This window comes from Eretmochelys imbricata, chromosome 1, assembly GCF_965152235.1.
Source record: "Eretmochelys imbricata isolate rEreImb1 chromosome 1, rEreImb1.hap1, whole genome shotgun sequence".
Classification (NCBI taxonomy): Eukaryota; Metazoa; Chordata; order Testudines; family Cheloniidae; genus Eretmochelys; species Eretmochelys imbricata.
In genome coordinates, this window is record NC_135572.1 from 248,586,979 (window position 1) to 248,605,702 (window position 18,724).

The 18,724-nt window shown below is 45.1% G+C and overlaps 1 protein-coding gene across 2 annotated transcripts in view; it reads right to left on the reverse strand.

Moving 5' to 3' along the window:
- Positions 1-18,724, reverse strand: part of CACNA1C (calcium voltage-gated channel subunit alpha1 C) — a 709,385-nt gene that overhangs the window by 100,307 nt on the left and 590,354 nt on the right. Inside the window, exons 20-28 of one of the 2 annotated variants that reach the window (XM_077827237.1) lie at positions 17,099-17,228; positions 11,429-11,488; positions 7,594-7,700; positions 5,599-5,686; positions 5,045-5,152; positions 4,458-4,510; positions 4,204-4,350; positions 2,696-2,897; positions 1,623-1,781 (exon numbers count right to left, since the gene is read on the reverse strand). In XM_077827237.1, the coding sequence (XP_077683363.1) occupies positions 1,623-1,781; positions 2,696-2,897; positions 4,204-4,350; positions 4,458-4,510; positions 5,045-5,152; positions 5,599-5,686; positions 7,594-7,700; positions 11,429-11,488; positions 17,099-17,228 (1,054 nt within the window). Of the gene's footprint in view, positions 1-1,622; positions 1,782-2,695; positions 2,898-4,203; positions 4,351-4,457; positions 4,511-5,044; positions 5,153-5,598; positions 5,687-7,593; positions 7,701-11,428; positions 11,489-11,629; positions 11,690-17,098; positions 17,229-18,724 lie in introns of both variants that reach the window. The other variant, XM_077827230.1, reaches the window with a different exon arrangement.

An 18,724-nucleotide genomic window follows, 5' to 3' on the forward strand; every position in this document is an offset into this window, starting at 1 on the left:
CTGCTACAACACTTCATTCTTTGAGACAAATTCAGCCCTTAATTGTATGTGCCTGACTCTCATTGCCATAAATACACATCAAAGGATAGAATTTGAACCTATTGGCTGAGTTTTCAAATGCATCCTCTGCAAATATAAGCACTTAATTACCTGACCTGCACGAACAAATGCAAGTTTGCACACAACGTGTAGTTGACAAAATGGGCAATAACTGAGTTGTGAAGTAGCATAGGTGCAAAACCTAAAACTGCACCCATGATGTAGAAGACTGGGATGAAGCTCCTTTGAATATGTGGCCATCAATGTAGTATTTGGTGTGTTCTCATGGTGAATTCAAATGACCTAGTCTTCATTCAGCAATATAAGAACAGATACAGAGTAAAGATGATACTAGCGATTTTTTCCCTTCCATTTCCACCCCTCTTTCTTTTCTTCCCCAGATATTTGTCCTCTCTTTCCAATCAGGAAAGGGGTGAGATGCAAAGTTCAGATCTTGGTGCTGGCCCTTCCTGGAGTTATAGGGGGTATTTATATCTGAGGTATTGGTTCAGGCCTACTTCTGCTTCTACTTTTGTCCATGGCTTGTGAATTCATTTGTTCTTTGGATTGCCATTTAATTGGACTGTGACTTCGCTGTGTTTTCTTTTTTAATTGAGGATAAACAGAATTAAGTTATTGGTGCTGTGACAAAGCTCTGTCCTTGTCTCCGTGGGTCCCGTGTTTCCTGGTGGATTTCGCTAGCCTCAGAGGCTCATTGTGACCCTCCACGTAGCCCTTCTCTCTCTAGAGGCAAGGGTCACAGCCTACTGAGCCACTTTCATCATAAGCCAGCAAGGGAGGTGAGGAGAAGCTACCCTCCCTTGCACAGTCTCTATTGTCTCCCAGTCTTAGTGATTAACTGAGGGGCAAAGGGTGGAGCCCAGGCCCACCCTCTACTCCGGGCTCCAGCTCAGGGACCCTAATAGTATCAGCTATGGTAGCTGACTTTTTAGAAACAGGACACGTACAATTCCCTGGGCCACTTCCCCACAGCAGCCCCCACTTCCTCAAGATCTACTTCACCCTTACCTCAGGGCCTCTTTCCTTGTGACTGATATGGTTTGTACTGGTCAGTCTCTCCAATAGCATGACTTCCTCCTACAGCTCCTGACATTTGCGCCCACCTGACTAACTGGGAGGCTTTTAACTAGTTTTGGCCTGATTGGCTTCAGGTGTCCCAATTAACCCAGCTGTCCTCCCTGCCTTCTGGAAAGATCTTAATTGGCCCCAGGTGTCTTAACTGACCTGGAGCAGCGGCCATTTGCTTATCCTGGTAACAGGGATTGTTTAGCCTGTGGCTAATGTATCTGTCTCCCATTACTTTACTATAGCCATCTGGCCTTCCCCCGTCACAGTGCCCTCTTGGAAAGAGGAGGAGAGCCAGATTCATGGTTTCAGTGTTTTTTCACCAGGAATGAATTTGGCCCAATGTCGTTAACAAACAAGAGAATCAGGTCTCTTCTTCTCACCCCAGAGGAGTTATAGGTTGGGGAGCAACTTAAAGCCCTGCCAGACTCCCACATCCTCCCAGCTGAAGGGCTGCCCACCCACACACCTATGGTGCTTTCTGATCTCTGACTTACCTGCATGGCCAGGCAGATGGTGTTCAGCAGGATGAGAACGAACATCAGGTACTCAAAATAGGTGGAATTCACCACATACCACACTTTGTATTGGTATTGGTTCTTAGGGATGTACCTCCGCAGGGGGCGGGCCTTCAGGGCATACTCAACACATTGGCGCTATTAAAGAGAAAGGAGAGATTAAAAAAATAAGCAAAAATAACAAGGAGTCCTTGTGGCACCTTAGAGACTAACAAATTTATTTGTGCATAAGCTTCCATGGGTTAGAATCCACTTCATCAGATGCATGGAGTGAAAATACAGGAGCAGGTATAAATACATGAAAGGATGGGGGTTGCTTTATCAAGTGTGAGGTCAGTCTAATGACCTAAATCAATTAACAGCAGGATACCAAGGGAGGAAAAATAACTTTTGAAGTGGTAAGTGAGTGGCCTATTACAGACAGTTGACAAGAAGGTGTGAGTAACAGTAGGGAGAAATTAGTATTGGGGAAATTAAGTTTATCAACTGTCTGTAATTGGCCACTCTCTTACCACTTCAGAAGTTACTTTCCCTCCCTTGGTATCCTGCTGTTAATTGATTTAGCTTGTTAGACTGACCTCACACTTAGTAAAGCAACCCCCATCCTTTCATGTATATATACCTGCTCCTGTATTTTCACTCCATGCATCTGATAGGTGGGTTGCCTCAGGTGTAAAACATTAACACATTTCAATGACAATTTTTTTTGGTATGGAATTTCTTTTAGATCACAATGTAAATAAATAAATTCTACTTACTGGAGCCTCCATCTGTACTTCCTGTGGGCCAAATTCTGCCCTCAATTAGACTCATGCAACCCCAATGAAGTCAGTGTAGTTGCACGGGTGTTACAGCAGAATTTGGCTCTATGTATGGGCCTTTAAGAAGAAATTCTTTTACCTGGTTCTTGAATGATGACAAATAGAGACAGCACAGTGCTTTATCCCTTTGATAGCCCTCATATGTTCCACTCTGGCCGTATTTTTAGCCCTTGAGTATTTCCTTTGGGTAGTATTTCATGCCTTTGGTTGCACTATGCAGCCATAAGTTACCTGGTTCTTGTCCAGCTCACAGTTCTTGTATTCCTGCTCTCCTTGTTCCTGAAACGTGACAATGACGAAACCAACGAAGATGTTCATCATGAAGAAAGCAATGATGATGATATAGATAATGAAGAAAATGGAGATCTCCACCCTGTGGTTATAGATGGGTCCCACGTCCTCCATGTGAGAATCAATGGATTTGTACAGTAGCCTAAAAGTGAAGAGAAACCCAATGCAGACACTTAGAAAAATTCCAGCATAATTGTCTCATAACACCCCATTGGGCTATGTAAGTAAGATGGTGGGAGTCTAAGTTTTAGCTATTTTCTTCTAATTTTATCAATATCGAAAAATGACTTAGTTTTATACAGGGACAAGACACACACTAAACCTCCTGATCTGACTCCCAAACTTTTGTGAAAGTTCAGATCTAGATCTTAATTTATCTGTTCAACTCCGCTGTGGGTTCAGGGCTTTCTGTACTTTAGTCCTTTAAAAGGTTAAAATAGAAGATCTGTCCCTTCATTTAATATAGTTCAGATAAAGAAGGAACAGTCCAATTTGTTGGGAACTTGGTCCTAGTTTGGGGCTGTTCACAGGAGTTCTGAAAGGAAGCATGATCTTGGCACTTTAAACTATTTGAAGTCATGCTGGCACCAACAAGAGGAAGCTCTTGAGCCTGGCTAGCATGGACAGGGTAAGGTCATGAGACAGCTCATGCCTGAGTCACCCTGATGGAATGGTACTGAGGGAGATGCCGGGCCCCCCTGGCACAGACAGGATGGCACTGTGAGACATCTCGTGTCTCACCAGCATGGACAGGCCTGTGCTGTTGCATTTCACACCAGCCTGGCAATGGTGGCATGGCCCTGTGAAAAAGCTCACCATTTTCCGTAACTATTGATAACGTGCCTCACATGCAGTTCACATCACAGATAAAGTATGGCATGGCCGGGAGCTATTATACACATAGTATTCTACAATACCAAGCATTTGGTACTGGACATCTAACTGGAACTGTCAAAATGGGAACAACTGCTTTCACTTGGTTGAAAGAATAATAATGTTAATATTAATCAGTAGTAATCAAAATATTAATATTGCTTCTACTACTCATCAGTATTTGCTGAAAACTGAAAGTGTGAAAGGGGCAATAGGCCTGGCACCAAGGAGCTTACAATCTTCATATACAGAAATACTAATGCTGCTACGACTTCTCCTCTGCACTTTTCTATCGCCTTCCTTTAAAGATACCAAAACACTTTACAAACACTAATTAAGCCTCATAACTCTGCTGAATGGATGATAAGGGATATTATAGAAATCACTTCACCCACCTCTGAAATGTAGCCACCTCTGGGCTGGGGTGTGGCAGCTGTTAAGCAACACTGCACGAAAATTTAGACGAGGGAAGATTAATGGTTAGATTTAGATTTTCCCTAAAAAGAAATGAATGGGGAAGTTGCACTGCTCCCCATCATCAAGCCTTTTGACCCCCTGATCAGCTGTGCACTCACTCTGGCCAGCCCTCAAAGGTTGAAACAGTGAAGAGTGCCATCATGGCAGTCAAGACGTTGTCAAAGTCAAACTTGCTGTTCTCCCAATTGCGGGGCTGGATCATTGGGTGTGTGACCTCTCCGTCTTTGTACGAAATGTAATGCCCCCTGTTGTTGGACGGCAGAAGGAAAACAAGAGAGATTTTCAGTTTCCAAGTTAGATCCAGTTAGAGCAGAGCTGAGAAATGCAGCTGCCTGGGAAAGGCCAGACTTACCTGCATTCTGCTTCTGTTTGCTTGGAGCTATCGCTGCAGCTATACAGTTTGCCCTAGGGGAGAATGAGAGAAGAAGAGTAAAGTCTCCCTTCATTATGGTTGATCGGTGTAGCAAGGAGACTGCACTTTCTCTTTGCTTAACTGACTATGAGTCTCCATGAAGAGCTGAGTAACAACTGGTGTCAGGAGGATGGAGTATAAAAGGAGAAACCATAGGGAGAGGACAGAAGGAACATTCAGCATTCATCTGGAGTACAAGACATGGATGTGGACATTCCCCGAGAAAAGCCGCACTGCTATTGATGTTATGCCACAAACTTATGGGAGAGGGTGGCAAAGTGCTGCTTCTGGTGCTTATGACCTGAGGTTTAATGAGTCACCTTTGTGACACGCCTGGTCTTGTGTCCTCGGAACTTGGCTAATGGGAGCCTGGGAGATTACTGCTTAACCCAGGCCTCCTATCTGACAGTACTGAGGATGGTTTCTGCTCCATTTCCCCTTCCCCTACACTGCTCCACGGTACTCCCCCCGCTGCCAGAGAAGATGATTCAGTGGGATGGATAAATGAATGGACTCAATGGTTTTACCTTGAACAACTGAACTCCAATGCAGGCAAACATGAACTGCAGCAAAGTGGTGACGATCACAATATTTCCGATGGTTCTGATGGCTACAAATACACACTGGACCACGTGCTGAAAAGGAAAGACAGGGGCAAGAGTAACTGGAGGGACCATCCCGAGCTGCTGTTGCTATGAGAGAAGCCCAAGGATTCAGCAAAAATATAAGAAACCCAGTTTACAAGCTTCATAAAGTGGTGTCTCAGGAAAGGAAGAAAAGACTCCCTGGACTGTGAGATGTAGTCTTGTGAGCAGGCAGAAAAGTGTAGAAAAGATCAGAACTCAGCTATATGAATACCCTTCCTGGTCAGGTGAAGGGACCTGGCTGATAGAGAGAAGGCAAGAAACACAGCCCACCTATCTGCAAACCAACCTAAAGCTAGTGCATTAGGCCCTCCAACCTTGTCAGTGATCCTTTAAACACTACTCGAGCAGTGTGAAAAGGCTGGTACTTCTTGACTGAAGTAACCTGGGTTTCTAGCCTTGAGAACAACAATGCTGGGGATCAGGATTTCTCTAACCTTTAGTCCCTTGGCTCTGTTGATGGCCCTCAGCGGTCTGAGCACTCGCAGGACACGTAAGATCTTCACTACATTGATGGCACTGGACCTGGAAGAGAGTAGTAGTACATTAGCTTTTACAGTAACAATAGGAAGTGACCTACCTGAGGGGACAGATGGATTCTGGAGTTTCACCAACAATTTCCCATTTGTAAATACTGTAAGAAATCCAGGGCCGCCGAAAACTTCAGAGTCATCCCTTTGCTGCATGCCATGCCACTGAAAGCATCAAGGTGGCAACAGGGGTAGAATTTGGTACCTTCTGCGTCAAAGGCATAGGCTACTTCAATTTTGGCTAAAGAAGAATCTCCATTAGCTGTTGGTAGCACAGGGTTCAGGACAGATTATCATAGTGTGATTTAGTATACTAGAGGGCAGTGGTGCACGTGCGCACACACACAAGCAAGTTCCTTACACATCATTTCATTTGAACCGCGTCCTTGCTTTGAATAAATATATAATTCAGAGACATCAAGAATGGTAGATACTCTCCTCAGAATACGTCTAGTTTTTTAAAATGTAACTTTAGCCACGTTTCAGAACTTTCTGGGAAAGGAAGGAGCTTTTAGGAGGCACTTCAGAAAGCACTGAGATAGGTTGGGAAGCTACCCTACTGATGGGCCCTGCCTCTTGATCAGAGTCCAAGGGTACATCCCACTAGCGTTAGCTATATCCATTGTATTCACAAAACGATCAGAACACAGGGAGGGCTCTCTCGAACAGGACAAGCTGCCAAATACACGACGGATGTGCAATGGAAAACGGTGCCAAGATGCAATCACCGCAAGACATTTTAAGATGAGGGCACAAAGAAGCACACCACTGAAATTCTAACAGAAGAAAGGAGCACATCAGTTAATTCCTGGTGTCTCATGAATTTAAAGGTTCCTCATCCAACCTGGGGCTCGACTTGGCAAGGTGCTGAGCATTTGGGTTCTGATCCAGCAAAACATTTAAGCATGAACTAACCTTTAAGCAGATGAATTGCCCCTTGAATTCAGTGGGACTACTCATGTGCTTAACTTTAAGCGTGTGGATGAGTGCTCTGCTACATCTAGGGCAGAGTGCTGAGTCAGCACCATGCAGGAGTGAGCTCCTCATGAAGAATCCCTCCTGCAGTTGTATGGTGTAAGGCCCCTGCCTACAGCTTTTGGGAACATTCTCCTTTTGCTAGCATATGAAGAGCCTGAACAAGCTCTTCAAGGGCTGCGGATAATCACCAAAATGAGCACTGCATAGTTATTAAGAAGCTGATAGAAAACCCACTGAAGTCAAAGGGAATGTTTCTGTCGACTTCAATGGGCTTTGGATCAGGCCCTAAGGAAGCTGTTATTCGCATAATAGGAACAAGGAAGAGTTGCTTCAGGATCAGCTGGGTTCTTGTTATATAGGAATTACCCTGGCTTCTAACAGAACCAAGTGGTTCCATACGCTTGGTAACGTTTATGGAAGGAGTGTTTGGGTAACAACAACAACTTTATAATTTTTTTGCAGGATTCTCCCTAGGCTCTCAAAGTGCCCAGCAAGCATTCCTTAAGGAAGAACACCTCTGTGAAGTAGATCTATATTACCCCATTTTACAGAAGGAGTCACTGAGTCACTGAGGGTGGTATATGTGAGAGCCCAAGAGTTTCATGACTCCCAGTTCCTTATCTTAACCACTGGATTACACTCTTCTCTTTCATTTGCTATCTCCGATATCTCCTGCTCCAGGTCATTACCGACAGACAGCATGACCCAATTCATATTGAGCCTTATATGTTAGTATACGCTACTTGCTGAATGAGTCTGGAAAACAATTCCGAGGCTTCAAGAAGACTGTAGTTGTTCAGGGGAGTGTAAAAAATAAAAAAATCTTGTACAGACAAGCCAACATAACCCATCTAGTACCTCCCCTCCCCCTCCCGCCCTCCCAACAGACCAGTAAAATATCTCAGTCAAGAATGGCTCACTCACTGGATCCCAAAGGAGATGAGAGACACGCTGACCACCAGCAAGTCTAGGATATTGAAGTAGTTCCTGCAGAAGGAGCCTTTGTGGAGGAAAGCTCCATATGCGGTCATCTGCGAGGAGGCACATGGAGACACAAACAAACTTTGCCATTAGCAGCTATTCGGGGACCATCTCTCAGACCAAGTCCAACTTGTGGTGCTCAAGGTGTATATATTAAGGAAGGGCAATATTTTTAATGCAGCAGTCATTTTACCTCTAAACCCCAGTGGACAGGTTGGGTCCCAGTGGAAAGAAAATGAAGTGGGAGACAGGGTAAAATAACTATCATGAGAATATATGAGGAAAAGTTTCAAGCCAGTGTCCAGCCCATCTGGGGAGCGAGTGCTCATTTGGGGCCATCAGTAATTCTTCCTTAGAATTAGAGCATACAGAGAACATAAAGTTCACTTAGAAATAGCAAAGCAACACAGTGAATATTTGCAAAAACAACTCTTTGCAACCAAATGCCTTCCCCTTTATCTTTAATAGCAAGGCACTTATGACTAAGATGCCTGCATTTTATAAAGGTTTCCAGGACTAGGCTGAATAAAAATATTACATAAAAAGGGACTGTTCTTGGGATATTTTCCCGGGCAATACCATCTGGAGTGGACAGCTGAGACCTCCTCCCTCTGAGTGAGAACAACAACTGAATCACTTGGGGATTTTATGATTTAGGCCAGGGCTGAAACAATAGGCAGAATTCCCTTTTTATTTGATTCATTCCCTAGATTCAGAAACTCAATCCCGTGTCCTCTCTACTTGCTTTCCTTCAAGTTCAGCCCCAGTTTGGTCCCTGTAATTTTGTTCAAGAAATGAAACATGTATATTTCCCCTCTCTTCCCTCTGTTCCTTTCTCACAAATCCTAAGGAAAGATTCCATGGGACAATGTGACTAAAGCTTCTGAAGTGGGAGAACAGTCAGCAGGAGCACCTTCCACTCTTGGAACATTAAAATTCCACTTCTGGTATGAGGGATTCCCTGCTCCAGAAGGTGTATTCTATTGAATAACAATGAGATTCTGAGAAAAAAAAGTTCCCTTTCTGTGGGACAGGTGGAATTTTCCAGCTTTGGAATTGTATTTATTGAGTGTAAATACAGATGGGTCTGAACAAAACTCCAGGCCTAAAAACCTCTGAACTTTGGGATGTCCAGAAGTTTTTAGACCTGGAGTTTTGGTTCAGACCCATCTCTCTCTATTTACATTGTCAATAAATAGTTCTGGAGCCTTAGAATTCCCTCTGTCCCACAGAAAGGGAGCATCCTTTTGGGAAAGTTCAGACCCTGATTTGAATTTTATGGGCAAGACCCATCTCAAAACACAACTAGATGAAACTAGCATTGCAGTTTCTGAAAGTGATTAGCTTTAACCAGGCTGCTCAAAGCAGGAGAAGAACAATCAGAGGCTAAGTCCAGTTGGATTGTGAAGGATACACAAACTTATATGGATTCTCTGGTTCCTGCTATTAGTCCAGATAGTGTACTTCCTGGCAGTTTCCAGCCCTGGCTATCCATGGCAATTCCAGTCAAAGGAGTGCTGAAGACAGCATGATATAGTGAATGACTTTATTTACCAAACATCCATGGCATTAGGAACTGCCTACCAATCAATCAGTCAGACAGAACTCAGAAGGGAAGGAAGTATAAACTCTGGCCTCAATTTAGAATTTATACTTATGGACACATTTGACTGGGGGAAGGGAGGGTTCTTGCCATGACAAAGGTGGTAAAGATGCCCTTTACTGCTTGTATTTTGTATGGCAATCTTGAAAGAAAGAAGACACCATTGAAATCAGGGTGGGACGCTCTGCTGGGTTTCAGTACTGTATGAACAGTGGTTCTTTACCGCCTGTTGGAAGATTTCACTATATTCAGGGAAGATACTTAAAGAGTGTATAATCCAGGGTCTGCTTTCCACCTGTAGCACTGACCAAAACAACTGCAATACCATTTTAAAGAAGAATTATAGTCTTTGCTTATACAGCACTTTATATGTTCAAAACATTGTACAGACATTAATTAATTAATGGTCATCACAACACTGTGAGGTAGGGAAGTGTTATCGGCCCCATATTACAAATTCTCCACTGTCTTGAGCTTTGTACGGTCATTTGTGCTTGTCCAGTCAAGGCAACTCTTTACACCTACTTGGTGCTCATGTAAAAGACTGTACAAGATGCAAGACAGTGGAGAAACAGGCCCTGAGAGATTAAGTGACTTGTCTTAAAGTCAAACTACGGGACACTAGCAGAGACAGGATTAGAACTCAGGATTTTCTAACTCCTAACCCTGTGCTCAGTCCCTGCTCGCCTATCAGTTACACCTGGAAAAAGCCCAGGGTTGAAATCCTGGTTCCACTGAATTTAACAAGAGTTTTGCCATTGACTTCAATGGAACCAGGATTGAATCCCAGAAATAGTTACTAGAAGGTTTACTCCTCCAGGGGAAAACAGACCACTCTGCTAGTTTTGTTAGATAAAACGTTGGGACTTGATCCCACTCCCACTGAAGTCAATTAAAGCTTTGCCATTCATATCAGTGGGAGCGGGACTGGGCCATTGGTGGTATACTACCATCAAGTCAAATGCTCTTCTACAGAGAGCTAAAGATTGGACTAAACTTATATTTAATGTTGCTGCTTTCCTTTTTAACATGTTATTTTTTGTGGGTGATAGATTTAATGGGCACACACACTGCATGCAGCAGCACAACAAAAAGTGTGAGCCTCTTTGGACAGCACTGTGGTTTTGGTGCTTTGAAGCCAAACAGACAAGCCCAGTTCCTAACATTCAGGGAGCATCCTGCCCTTCCAGTGTTCATTTGGATATTGTATTAGCTGTCTGAATTATGAGATCTCAGCAGCTCCAAGGAGAACGCTGCCATCCGCCAGCGCTTAAAACCAGTTCACTGAGTAAAAAGCAAGCTGCCAACTGAACCCTGCATCTAGAGAGCCAGGACATTGCTTGATTACTGTCATTTAAAATATTAGTTTTTGGGAAAATGAGAATTAAGACAGAGGCAACAGATTTTTATTTTCTTCATTGCCAAACTATTCTCCTGTTCCATTTCCTTGTGGCCAGGGTGTTCCCCTGAAAAATCAGAAGGGGGTATTGAGCCAGGCAGCTTCAGTCTCTGGATCAGAGATTTTCAACTACCAGTACCCGTCCCAGTTATGGGCCTTCATTCTTTAGTGACTGGTATTCTAAGCTCCTCCTCCAGACCTTAACAATGAGCTTCTCTGCTGGGCCCCTATGGAATTCTGTTGTTTGTCTCCCATTGAGCCACAAGGGACTTCTGGCTGCTACAAACTTCAGTCTCATGATGGTGTAGAATTCAGAGTTTCACTTTAGGTTTTGGCATGCCAAACTGTGTGAGGGAGGAAGGGCACTGGTTCACACAGTGCTGTTCTGCAGTGTGAGTTCCACATGTGAGAGGTTTGCATGCTCATGGTTCTTAGTATGGTACACATGTACTGTTGTCCTGAAAAGATTGGCAACTGCTGGGGTAAATTTTTGGCCTTTTTGCCCTTTTCTTGTCCCTGTCTAATATTTCCGGAGAGAATCATCCCTTCATATTGACTCCCCAATGCAGCATCATGCTGACACTGGCCTTAAATAACTAATGTCATTTGAATATCAAAATTGGACAAAAAATCTGTTTAGAAGCTTAGACAACTACTAATAAGCTAAAAAACAAAAGAAAATCCTGTCTGTGGAGATAACAACGGGATTTAAAGTGATACAAAGACAGAGAGAGCGAGAGAGAAAGAGAGAGAAGTGTATTGCTCAGATTGGTTACCTTAAGAATAATTTCTAATGTAAAGATACTAGTGAAGACATAGTCTGCATTGCCTAGGATCTGAAAAATAAGCACAATCGGGTTAGTGGTACTGAGCGTGACCCAATACAAACAGGCATGTGTGTTAGCAACAGATAGTGGCAGAGAACTAGTAGGCTTATAAGTGACAGATAATAATGGAAGAGAAGATGGGGACTTTACCTTCAGAGCAATTTCAATGGTGAAAATGACAGTAAAAACTATATCAAAATAAAAGAGAATCTGTAAAACAAAAGGGAATAGGGGTGGAGGGGTAGATCAGTGAGGGATCACTGGAATGAGAAATCACCATTCAGAATCAAAATGCACAAGTCTTTTAATAGGAGGGCAGGAAGGAATAGATGGGAAATGGTTTGGTGAGAACATCCTGTTGAATACAATGAAGTTCTTGGTACAGGATATAGGCAGCATATTAATGAAATCTTTGCTGTGAGTTACAATCCCATGTGGCTTCAGAGGCAAAATAATATTTTTTTAATTGAATTTAATTTTATAAAGAATTCAAGGGTTTCCCAAAGACATTTCCAAATGGAGAGTACAAGGATATCTGGTCTCTCTGTGGAAAACATGTGATTTCTTTTTATTAACTTCCATTCACGTTTTTCGGCATCCTTTACAATGGAGGGGGAAAAGGCTCCAAATTGCTGTTCGGGGCAGCTATTGCTCTTTTTTTTTTCTATGCTGATTTGTCACGAATTGGGGGAATAACAAACATATACATCTGCAAGTTAAATATAATCATAGCTTTTTGTCTAGAATGACACAAGAGAGATTGGCAGGTCCCGAGGTGTAAAGTGACACCCAAAGCAGGACCAGAATTTGACCCTATATATTTGAGTCGAAGGAGAATATCCATGTCAGAGTCAAATCTCCTGCACTCTCCCAACCCTTTTCTTTCAACTGCACTATTAGCCATGCAAATTGTGAATGTCTTCTCTTTGGCTTACTCTCTTGCTAGTTTGATTAAGCTTTACATTTAATAGTCTCCCAAGAGAAGTGGTAGAAGCCTTATCTCTTGGCAAGTGTAAAGCCGGACTGGACAAAGAAATAGTAAACATAATCTTTCAATGGCAGGGAGATGGACTGCATCGCACAGTAAATCTTTCCTGTTTCTAGATTTTATGGTCAAATCTAGACATGGTGTAAATGTAGCAGAATTTATGATGATTGGCTAGATTCCAGTTTATTATTGTACCATGTAACTATAGAGTAACTATTGCATCCAGTGGAGTCACACTGGATTATACAATGTAAATAAGACCAGAGTCCAGCCCATTCGTCAAACAGGGGCAAGTTACACTACCTAGCAACTTACACTCAGAATGTAATAATCCACTATGAGTCACAGCTGAATTTGAACCAGAGAATTCCACGGAAGTCAGGCTGGGTTTGACCATGTGTGTCTTGGTAACTTGAAAATGAAAAGGACCATTTCAAGAATGCTCAGGCCCCAAATACAACCTCCATTAATTTTGGTATATTATAACTGGAAATGTCCTCCTTATTCCAGTCTGCTGGGGTTTTGACAGTTGATTATTATATCAGTAGAATAATTTTATAATCAATGGGCCAGATTCACTGGTACCCTCTGGCTTCTTTGCATCACTCCGGTGCTACAAAGCAGATATAAACTTGATTAAACTGGTTGATTAAGCTGGGTTTGCAGATGTTTTGCCTCACCAGAGCTGTACAAGGCAGCTGGAGCACACTGGCAAATCTGGCCCAAAAGCAGCATCTAGCACAGGTTTCACATATAAACAAAGTTGTGCCTGAAGGAAGTAACTGCAGGTTACCTCTGTATGCAGCTTTTATTTACTGGCAGGTCTTATACCAGCTGGTGTGTTTATTATTATTTAAAGGTATTCTATCCAGGGACAAATTAAAGTCAAAACAATCCTGCTGGGCTGGAATGACTTCTCACTTCAAGTATATAATTATATAGGGCTCAATTGGGCCTTGAAGGCACAGGCTGGTTGGTGCTGGGGTTGGTGTGGAGGTGCAGCTCCTAGAGCAGAGGAGGGGCAAACAACGGCCCGCGGGCCACATCTGGTCCGCATGACCCTTCCCTCTGGCCCCCCGAGCTCCTGCCAGGGAGCGGGGTCAGGACAGGCTTGCAGAGAAGCCAGCCCAACTCCCCGGCAGCGTGGTGAGTGGGGCGGAGGATAGCCCCTGGCCCCTCCCCTTCTGCTACCCTCCCTTCCTCGCAGTCACAGTTCCCTTAGCACCTGGGCAGCATGGCTGTAGCTCCGGCCGGGAGGCATGGCTATAGCACGGCCAGACCTGGTCCTCCAGGGCGGCGCGGTCAGGGGGAGTTCCGGGGAGGAGGCGAGGAGTAGGGGGGGAGGGGAGTTTCAGGGGGGCGGTCAAGGGGACTGGGCCCTGCTGCCAGGGACAGGGGAAGAGCAACCCGGGGCCCCCTCCTCCATCTCCAGCATGCTTGGCCCCTGTCCCCAGCAGCCAAGCCCAGACAAGGAGTGAGCCCTGCCCGACTGCCAGGGAGAGCAGCCAAATGAGCAGGGGAAACACACAGGAAAAGGACTGAGCCCCCCTTTCCCCCACCCCACAGGTAACGTGGGGTGGGGAGAGCAGGGAGGGTTGGATAGGGGGCGGTCAGGGGGTGGGGAGCAGGGGAGATTGTATGGGGGTGGGGTCCCAGGGGTGGTCAGGGGGTGGGGAGCAGGGGGGATTGGATAGGGGACGGGTGTCCCGGTGGGATGGTCAGGGGGCAGAGAGCAGGGGTGTTTGGATAGGATGCAGGGGTCCTGGGGGGCAGTCAGGGGTGGGGAGCATGGGGGTTGGATGGGGATGGGAGTTCCGGGGGGCTGGAATGGGGGTGGGGGCCAGGTCATGCCTCGCTGTTTGGGGAAGCATAGCCTCCCCCAGCCTTCCCTACCCAGCCCTCCATACAATTTCTGTACCCGATGTGGCCCTAGGGCCAAAAAATTTGCCCACCCTGTCCTAGAGGCATGGGCCTGAATGCACAAAGGGAGTTAGGCGTTGTGACACTCAGCGTTGTGACATAATGCTTAACTTTTAGACGCTTATGAAATCACTGCAATTCACAAAGCCTGAGTCAGGCACCTACGTTCCTAAAATGAACAGGGAGAAGTTGGCACCTTTGCCTGTGATTCACAAAAGCCAGTATGCTAGGCAGGCCTCAGCTAGCCAATGGGAGATGCCGATGACAGGGGTGTGTCCATCCCTGTCTCAGAGATAGGAACATAAGTCCCGGCTGCAGGGAAGCACCTATCTCTGTTAACGATTCTCAGCTGTGAACCCTGTCTTGGCATTAGGTGCCTATGCTCTTTTACCAAGAAGCTGAGGATGTGTGTGTTGGGGGGAAAGGAGCTCTCTCATAATTATTTGGCCCAGTGGTTAGGGTTCTCACTTGGTATGTGGGAGATTCTTGGTTTAAGTTCCCCCTTAAGTTGCCTGAGGGGGAAAGGGATCTTAACAGGGATCTGTCACCTCTTAGGTGAGTGATCTAACTGTTGGGCTCTGGGATATTCTGATGTGGGGCTTCTCAGTCTCTCCTGTTGAACTCTGGGTAAATAATGAATCATTGGAGCTGGGGGACTGGATCCTGGGTCTCCCACGTGAGTGCTCTAACCTCTGGGCTATCAGGTCACTGTTGTGCTAGTATGTTCTCTGTCTGTCTCAAAGAGTCATATGAGGGAGGTCCTAGTCCTCCCCGCCTCCTGGCTGTTTTGTAGGAATTTACCAGAGGGGGATGCCTATTGGATTGGGCCCAGCCCATGACTTAGGCAGCTGAATGCCTGTCTTACCATTTGTGAATTGCTTTAGGGCTTAGGTGGGAGAAAGGCACCCAGATGCCTAGAGGGAGGCAGCAGTACGCATGCTCAGAAACAGAAATTTGGGTGTGTAGAGAAGTTTTACTGCAAAAACTTAGGTGCCGAGTGAGTTTAGGCACCTCCATGGTTCAGCAGGACTTCTGTGCATTGCAACGGTCCCAAAATTGGGAATTAGGCACCAAATTTCTTTTGTGCATTCAGGGCACAAGCCCTTGGGAACACAGGGAGAACACAGCAACTGCTCCACCCTAGGATGGCAAGTATGGTCCATTCCACTGGCCAGTGCAGAGACAGGGTCTCCCTACTCTCCTTCGCCCACTTTGGAGAGTTGCCAAGAGCGGCAATAGCCCTGCAGAGTTCTGGTGCACAGGATAGTGCATGGACCAGAATGTGTTGTCCCTGTGTGGATGCAGAAAGGGAGTTAGGCTGCTTGCAATTTCACCTTGTGCAGGGCAGGGTACAATCTTACTGTCATACTGTAAAGGCAGGTCACTTTCGCAACCCTAACATCTTGCCAGTGTCCCCTTATATGATGCATTTTAAAAACTTGTACCTGCAAAAATTAAGCAGAGATTTTCATACAACATTACTGGGTTCAAATACGCAAGACAAGATTTTGCCCCAAACCTCCAGCTCTTCATCCAGTAGTAACTGTTGGATTCCCTTTAGCTACAGCTCTCTGCTAGAGCTTCTGTGGAAATACTGCCCCAGGTATGTCAATTGCAGAGCCAACATATATTGACATGCATTTAGGCCTCCATAGTAAGTACATTCAGCAATGCACCAATGGGCAATCAATCACATAGGTCAGATTATATTTTTCAGTGCTCTCCTTAAAGGTGAAATGCAAAACTATGATAAAAGCTGAGATAAACCCAGGAACATGTACTATGCCTCCACTAACTAGACTTTGTGTTGTGCGTGTGTGTGTTTTTGAGGGACAGTTGAACATTCAGCATTAAATTAAGCTTTAACAAGCTTTACAAAACATTTAGCTACTGTCAAAGTCTTCCAAGCTCTTCCAGAACTAGACTAGAAAGGCTCCAAAATGCTGTCTCACATACAAAAGCTCCAAGAAGTTGTCTCACACACAACTGCTGACTTTTCTGGGTTCTGTGCCAACCCAGAATAATCGAGGCAAACTCAGGAAAGCAGTGAACGTCTATGAGGGCTAATAAGAGCTTTTAGAATGTTAGATTAGAATGCATTTCTGGGCTGAGTGACCCCCACAGCCCGGTCAGTAGAGGCATTTAACACACTTATGGGGGTTATCTCCAGTTTGATTTTAGCTTTACAGCCTGCACTCAAATGCCGATGGCCCGATTCTAATCTCAGTAGTCCTCAAAACAGTGTGACTGCACTGACCTGAAGATCATTACTTTTGATTTATGCCAGTATAAGCAAGGTCAGAATTAGGCCCAGAGTTTCTCAAGTGAAAGGCAGGTACATGGCAGGAGAGCTGAAGTTCCAAAAGGGCTTGAAAAATGAAGGATTATTTGAAATCCAACATATGCTTCTATATCCTAGTCTTATTGTAACCTGCCCTACCCAAAATCCCAATAGAAAACATTTTGTCTCCCTACGCTCTTGACCCCTTTCCCCAGCAGACGCTTGTGATATTGATCTGAGGCCAAATTCTGCCCTGGCTTGCCTTCTCTGCAAGCCCATTGATTTCCCTTGGCCTACTCAAGCCAGCCCCAGAAGTCTTCTATACAGCCCTCTCTGCACTGCCATTAGTTTATTCTGGCATGGGTTCATGATCTGGTTGAATCATACTCTTAACATGTTGTGAGGGAAGGAGGAAGGATGGGAGGCATACTTGGTTCCTAAAGGAGTAGTGTCGGACAGGGTCCTCAGCTGCCAGGGAGATGCTGCTGAGCAAGATGAAAAAGAGGATCAGGTTGGTGAAAATGTTATCATTAACGATTCGATGGCAGTGGAGACGAAACCTGCAAGAGAGAGGAAAGACACAACCTTATCCATCAGAACCAGCTGCAGAGAGAGCTAAGGGGTGGGACTCCTCCTCCTTTGCTGCTGGGTCTGTACCTGTAAGAGTATTCTGCATAAGCCCCTCTGACCCAGGAGTGGGGGAAAAAGCTAGGCCAGGCAATTGTACCTGATCCTGCAAGGTGCTGAGTGTCCTCAGCTCCCACTGAGCCATGCAGGGAGACATAGGACATGCGTAACACCTTGCAGGACTGAGCCCTTGGTGCTTCAATGAAGGAAAGAGAGGATGGCAGCCATTCTGTTTACATATGTTTGGGTCCCTATTCAGATTTAGTTGTGTTCTAAAATAAAGGACCTTCTGTTGGTTCACCCTGAAATTACACCACTTGCCTCAATTAAAGGGAACTAAACAAGATAGAAACGCAGTTAAGAGATTAGCTACTTCAGAGGTTCTTTTAGCTTCTTTTCCATACATGTTTTTCATTTACCACGGATCCAGAGATGGAACTGGAATTTCTCTGGAGAGGTGCTAGAGGAAATCCAGTCACTACCCTTGCCTCAGACAATAACAGGAAATCAGGCACAAGTTGGGGCTTCTAGGGGCATAATATCATGCCAGGCAGTGTCTCGTTGCTGAAGCTCAGCCTAATACAAAGCAATTCTTACCCTTAGCAGGAACCTAGCAGGCAAGAAATAAAACAGACTCCAGTCAAATGGAAAAGTGCCCTCCCCCAGTTTACTATGCACCTCTGTAGCTCCCTCTATGCAGAGATCTCAGAGCCCTTTACAAAGAATGAGGACTAAAGCATCATTATCTTATTTCGGTCCCTTTTTTGTTTATAACACCCCCAACGCCTAGTAGATCAACTTTCCAGAGAGGTGCAGAGGTTACATTACTTGCCCAAGAAATCACAGTGAGTCAGCAGCAGAGCTAGAATTAGAATCCAAGAGTCCTGACTGCTGTTAACCCACTGCCTGCTATATACACACACACACCTTTATGACACAGCCTCATGTTGGGACTGTGCTCCTACACAATGCCCCGGTGGAAGTTCTGGGAGGCCTTGTGCATCAGGCAAGCACGCTGAAGGACTCAGCATGCTTTCCCTTCTGTGACAGCCATGGTCTCCCACTCCCTTTGGAGAAGCTAATGCCACCAATGGCACTAGCCTCATATGGTACTATATTCAGGAGAGCACAAGGACCCCCTGCACTGGGGCACAAGAGAGATGAGGTTTCTTGTGCCCTTTCCCCTTTGCACTCCCATGCAGGGCTTGGCACAATCATGCCACATGTCTTTAGTTAGGTGTGTCTGACATAACTAAGCACCCCCACCCAAAGAAAGCACCACATGTACTCCTTGGTGCCAGATGGACCTGGTTTTTGCACCGATGTTATTTGTGCATCAATATGGTATATCAGGAAACCCATCTGTTAATTAGACTCCAAAGTCCTAGCACTGTCCCAGGGCGTGAGGATGATATTTTTTAACATAAAT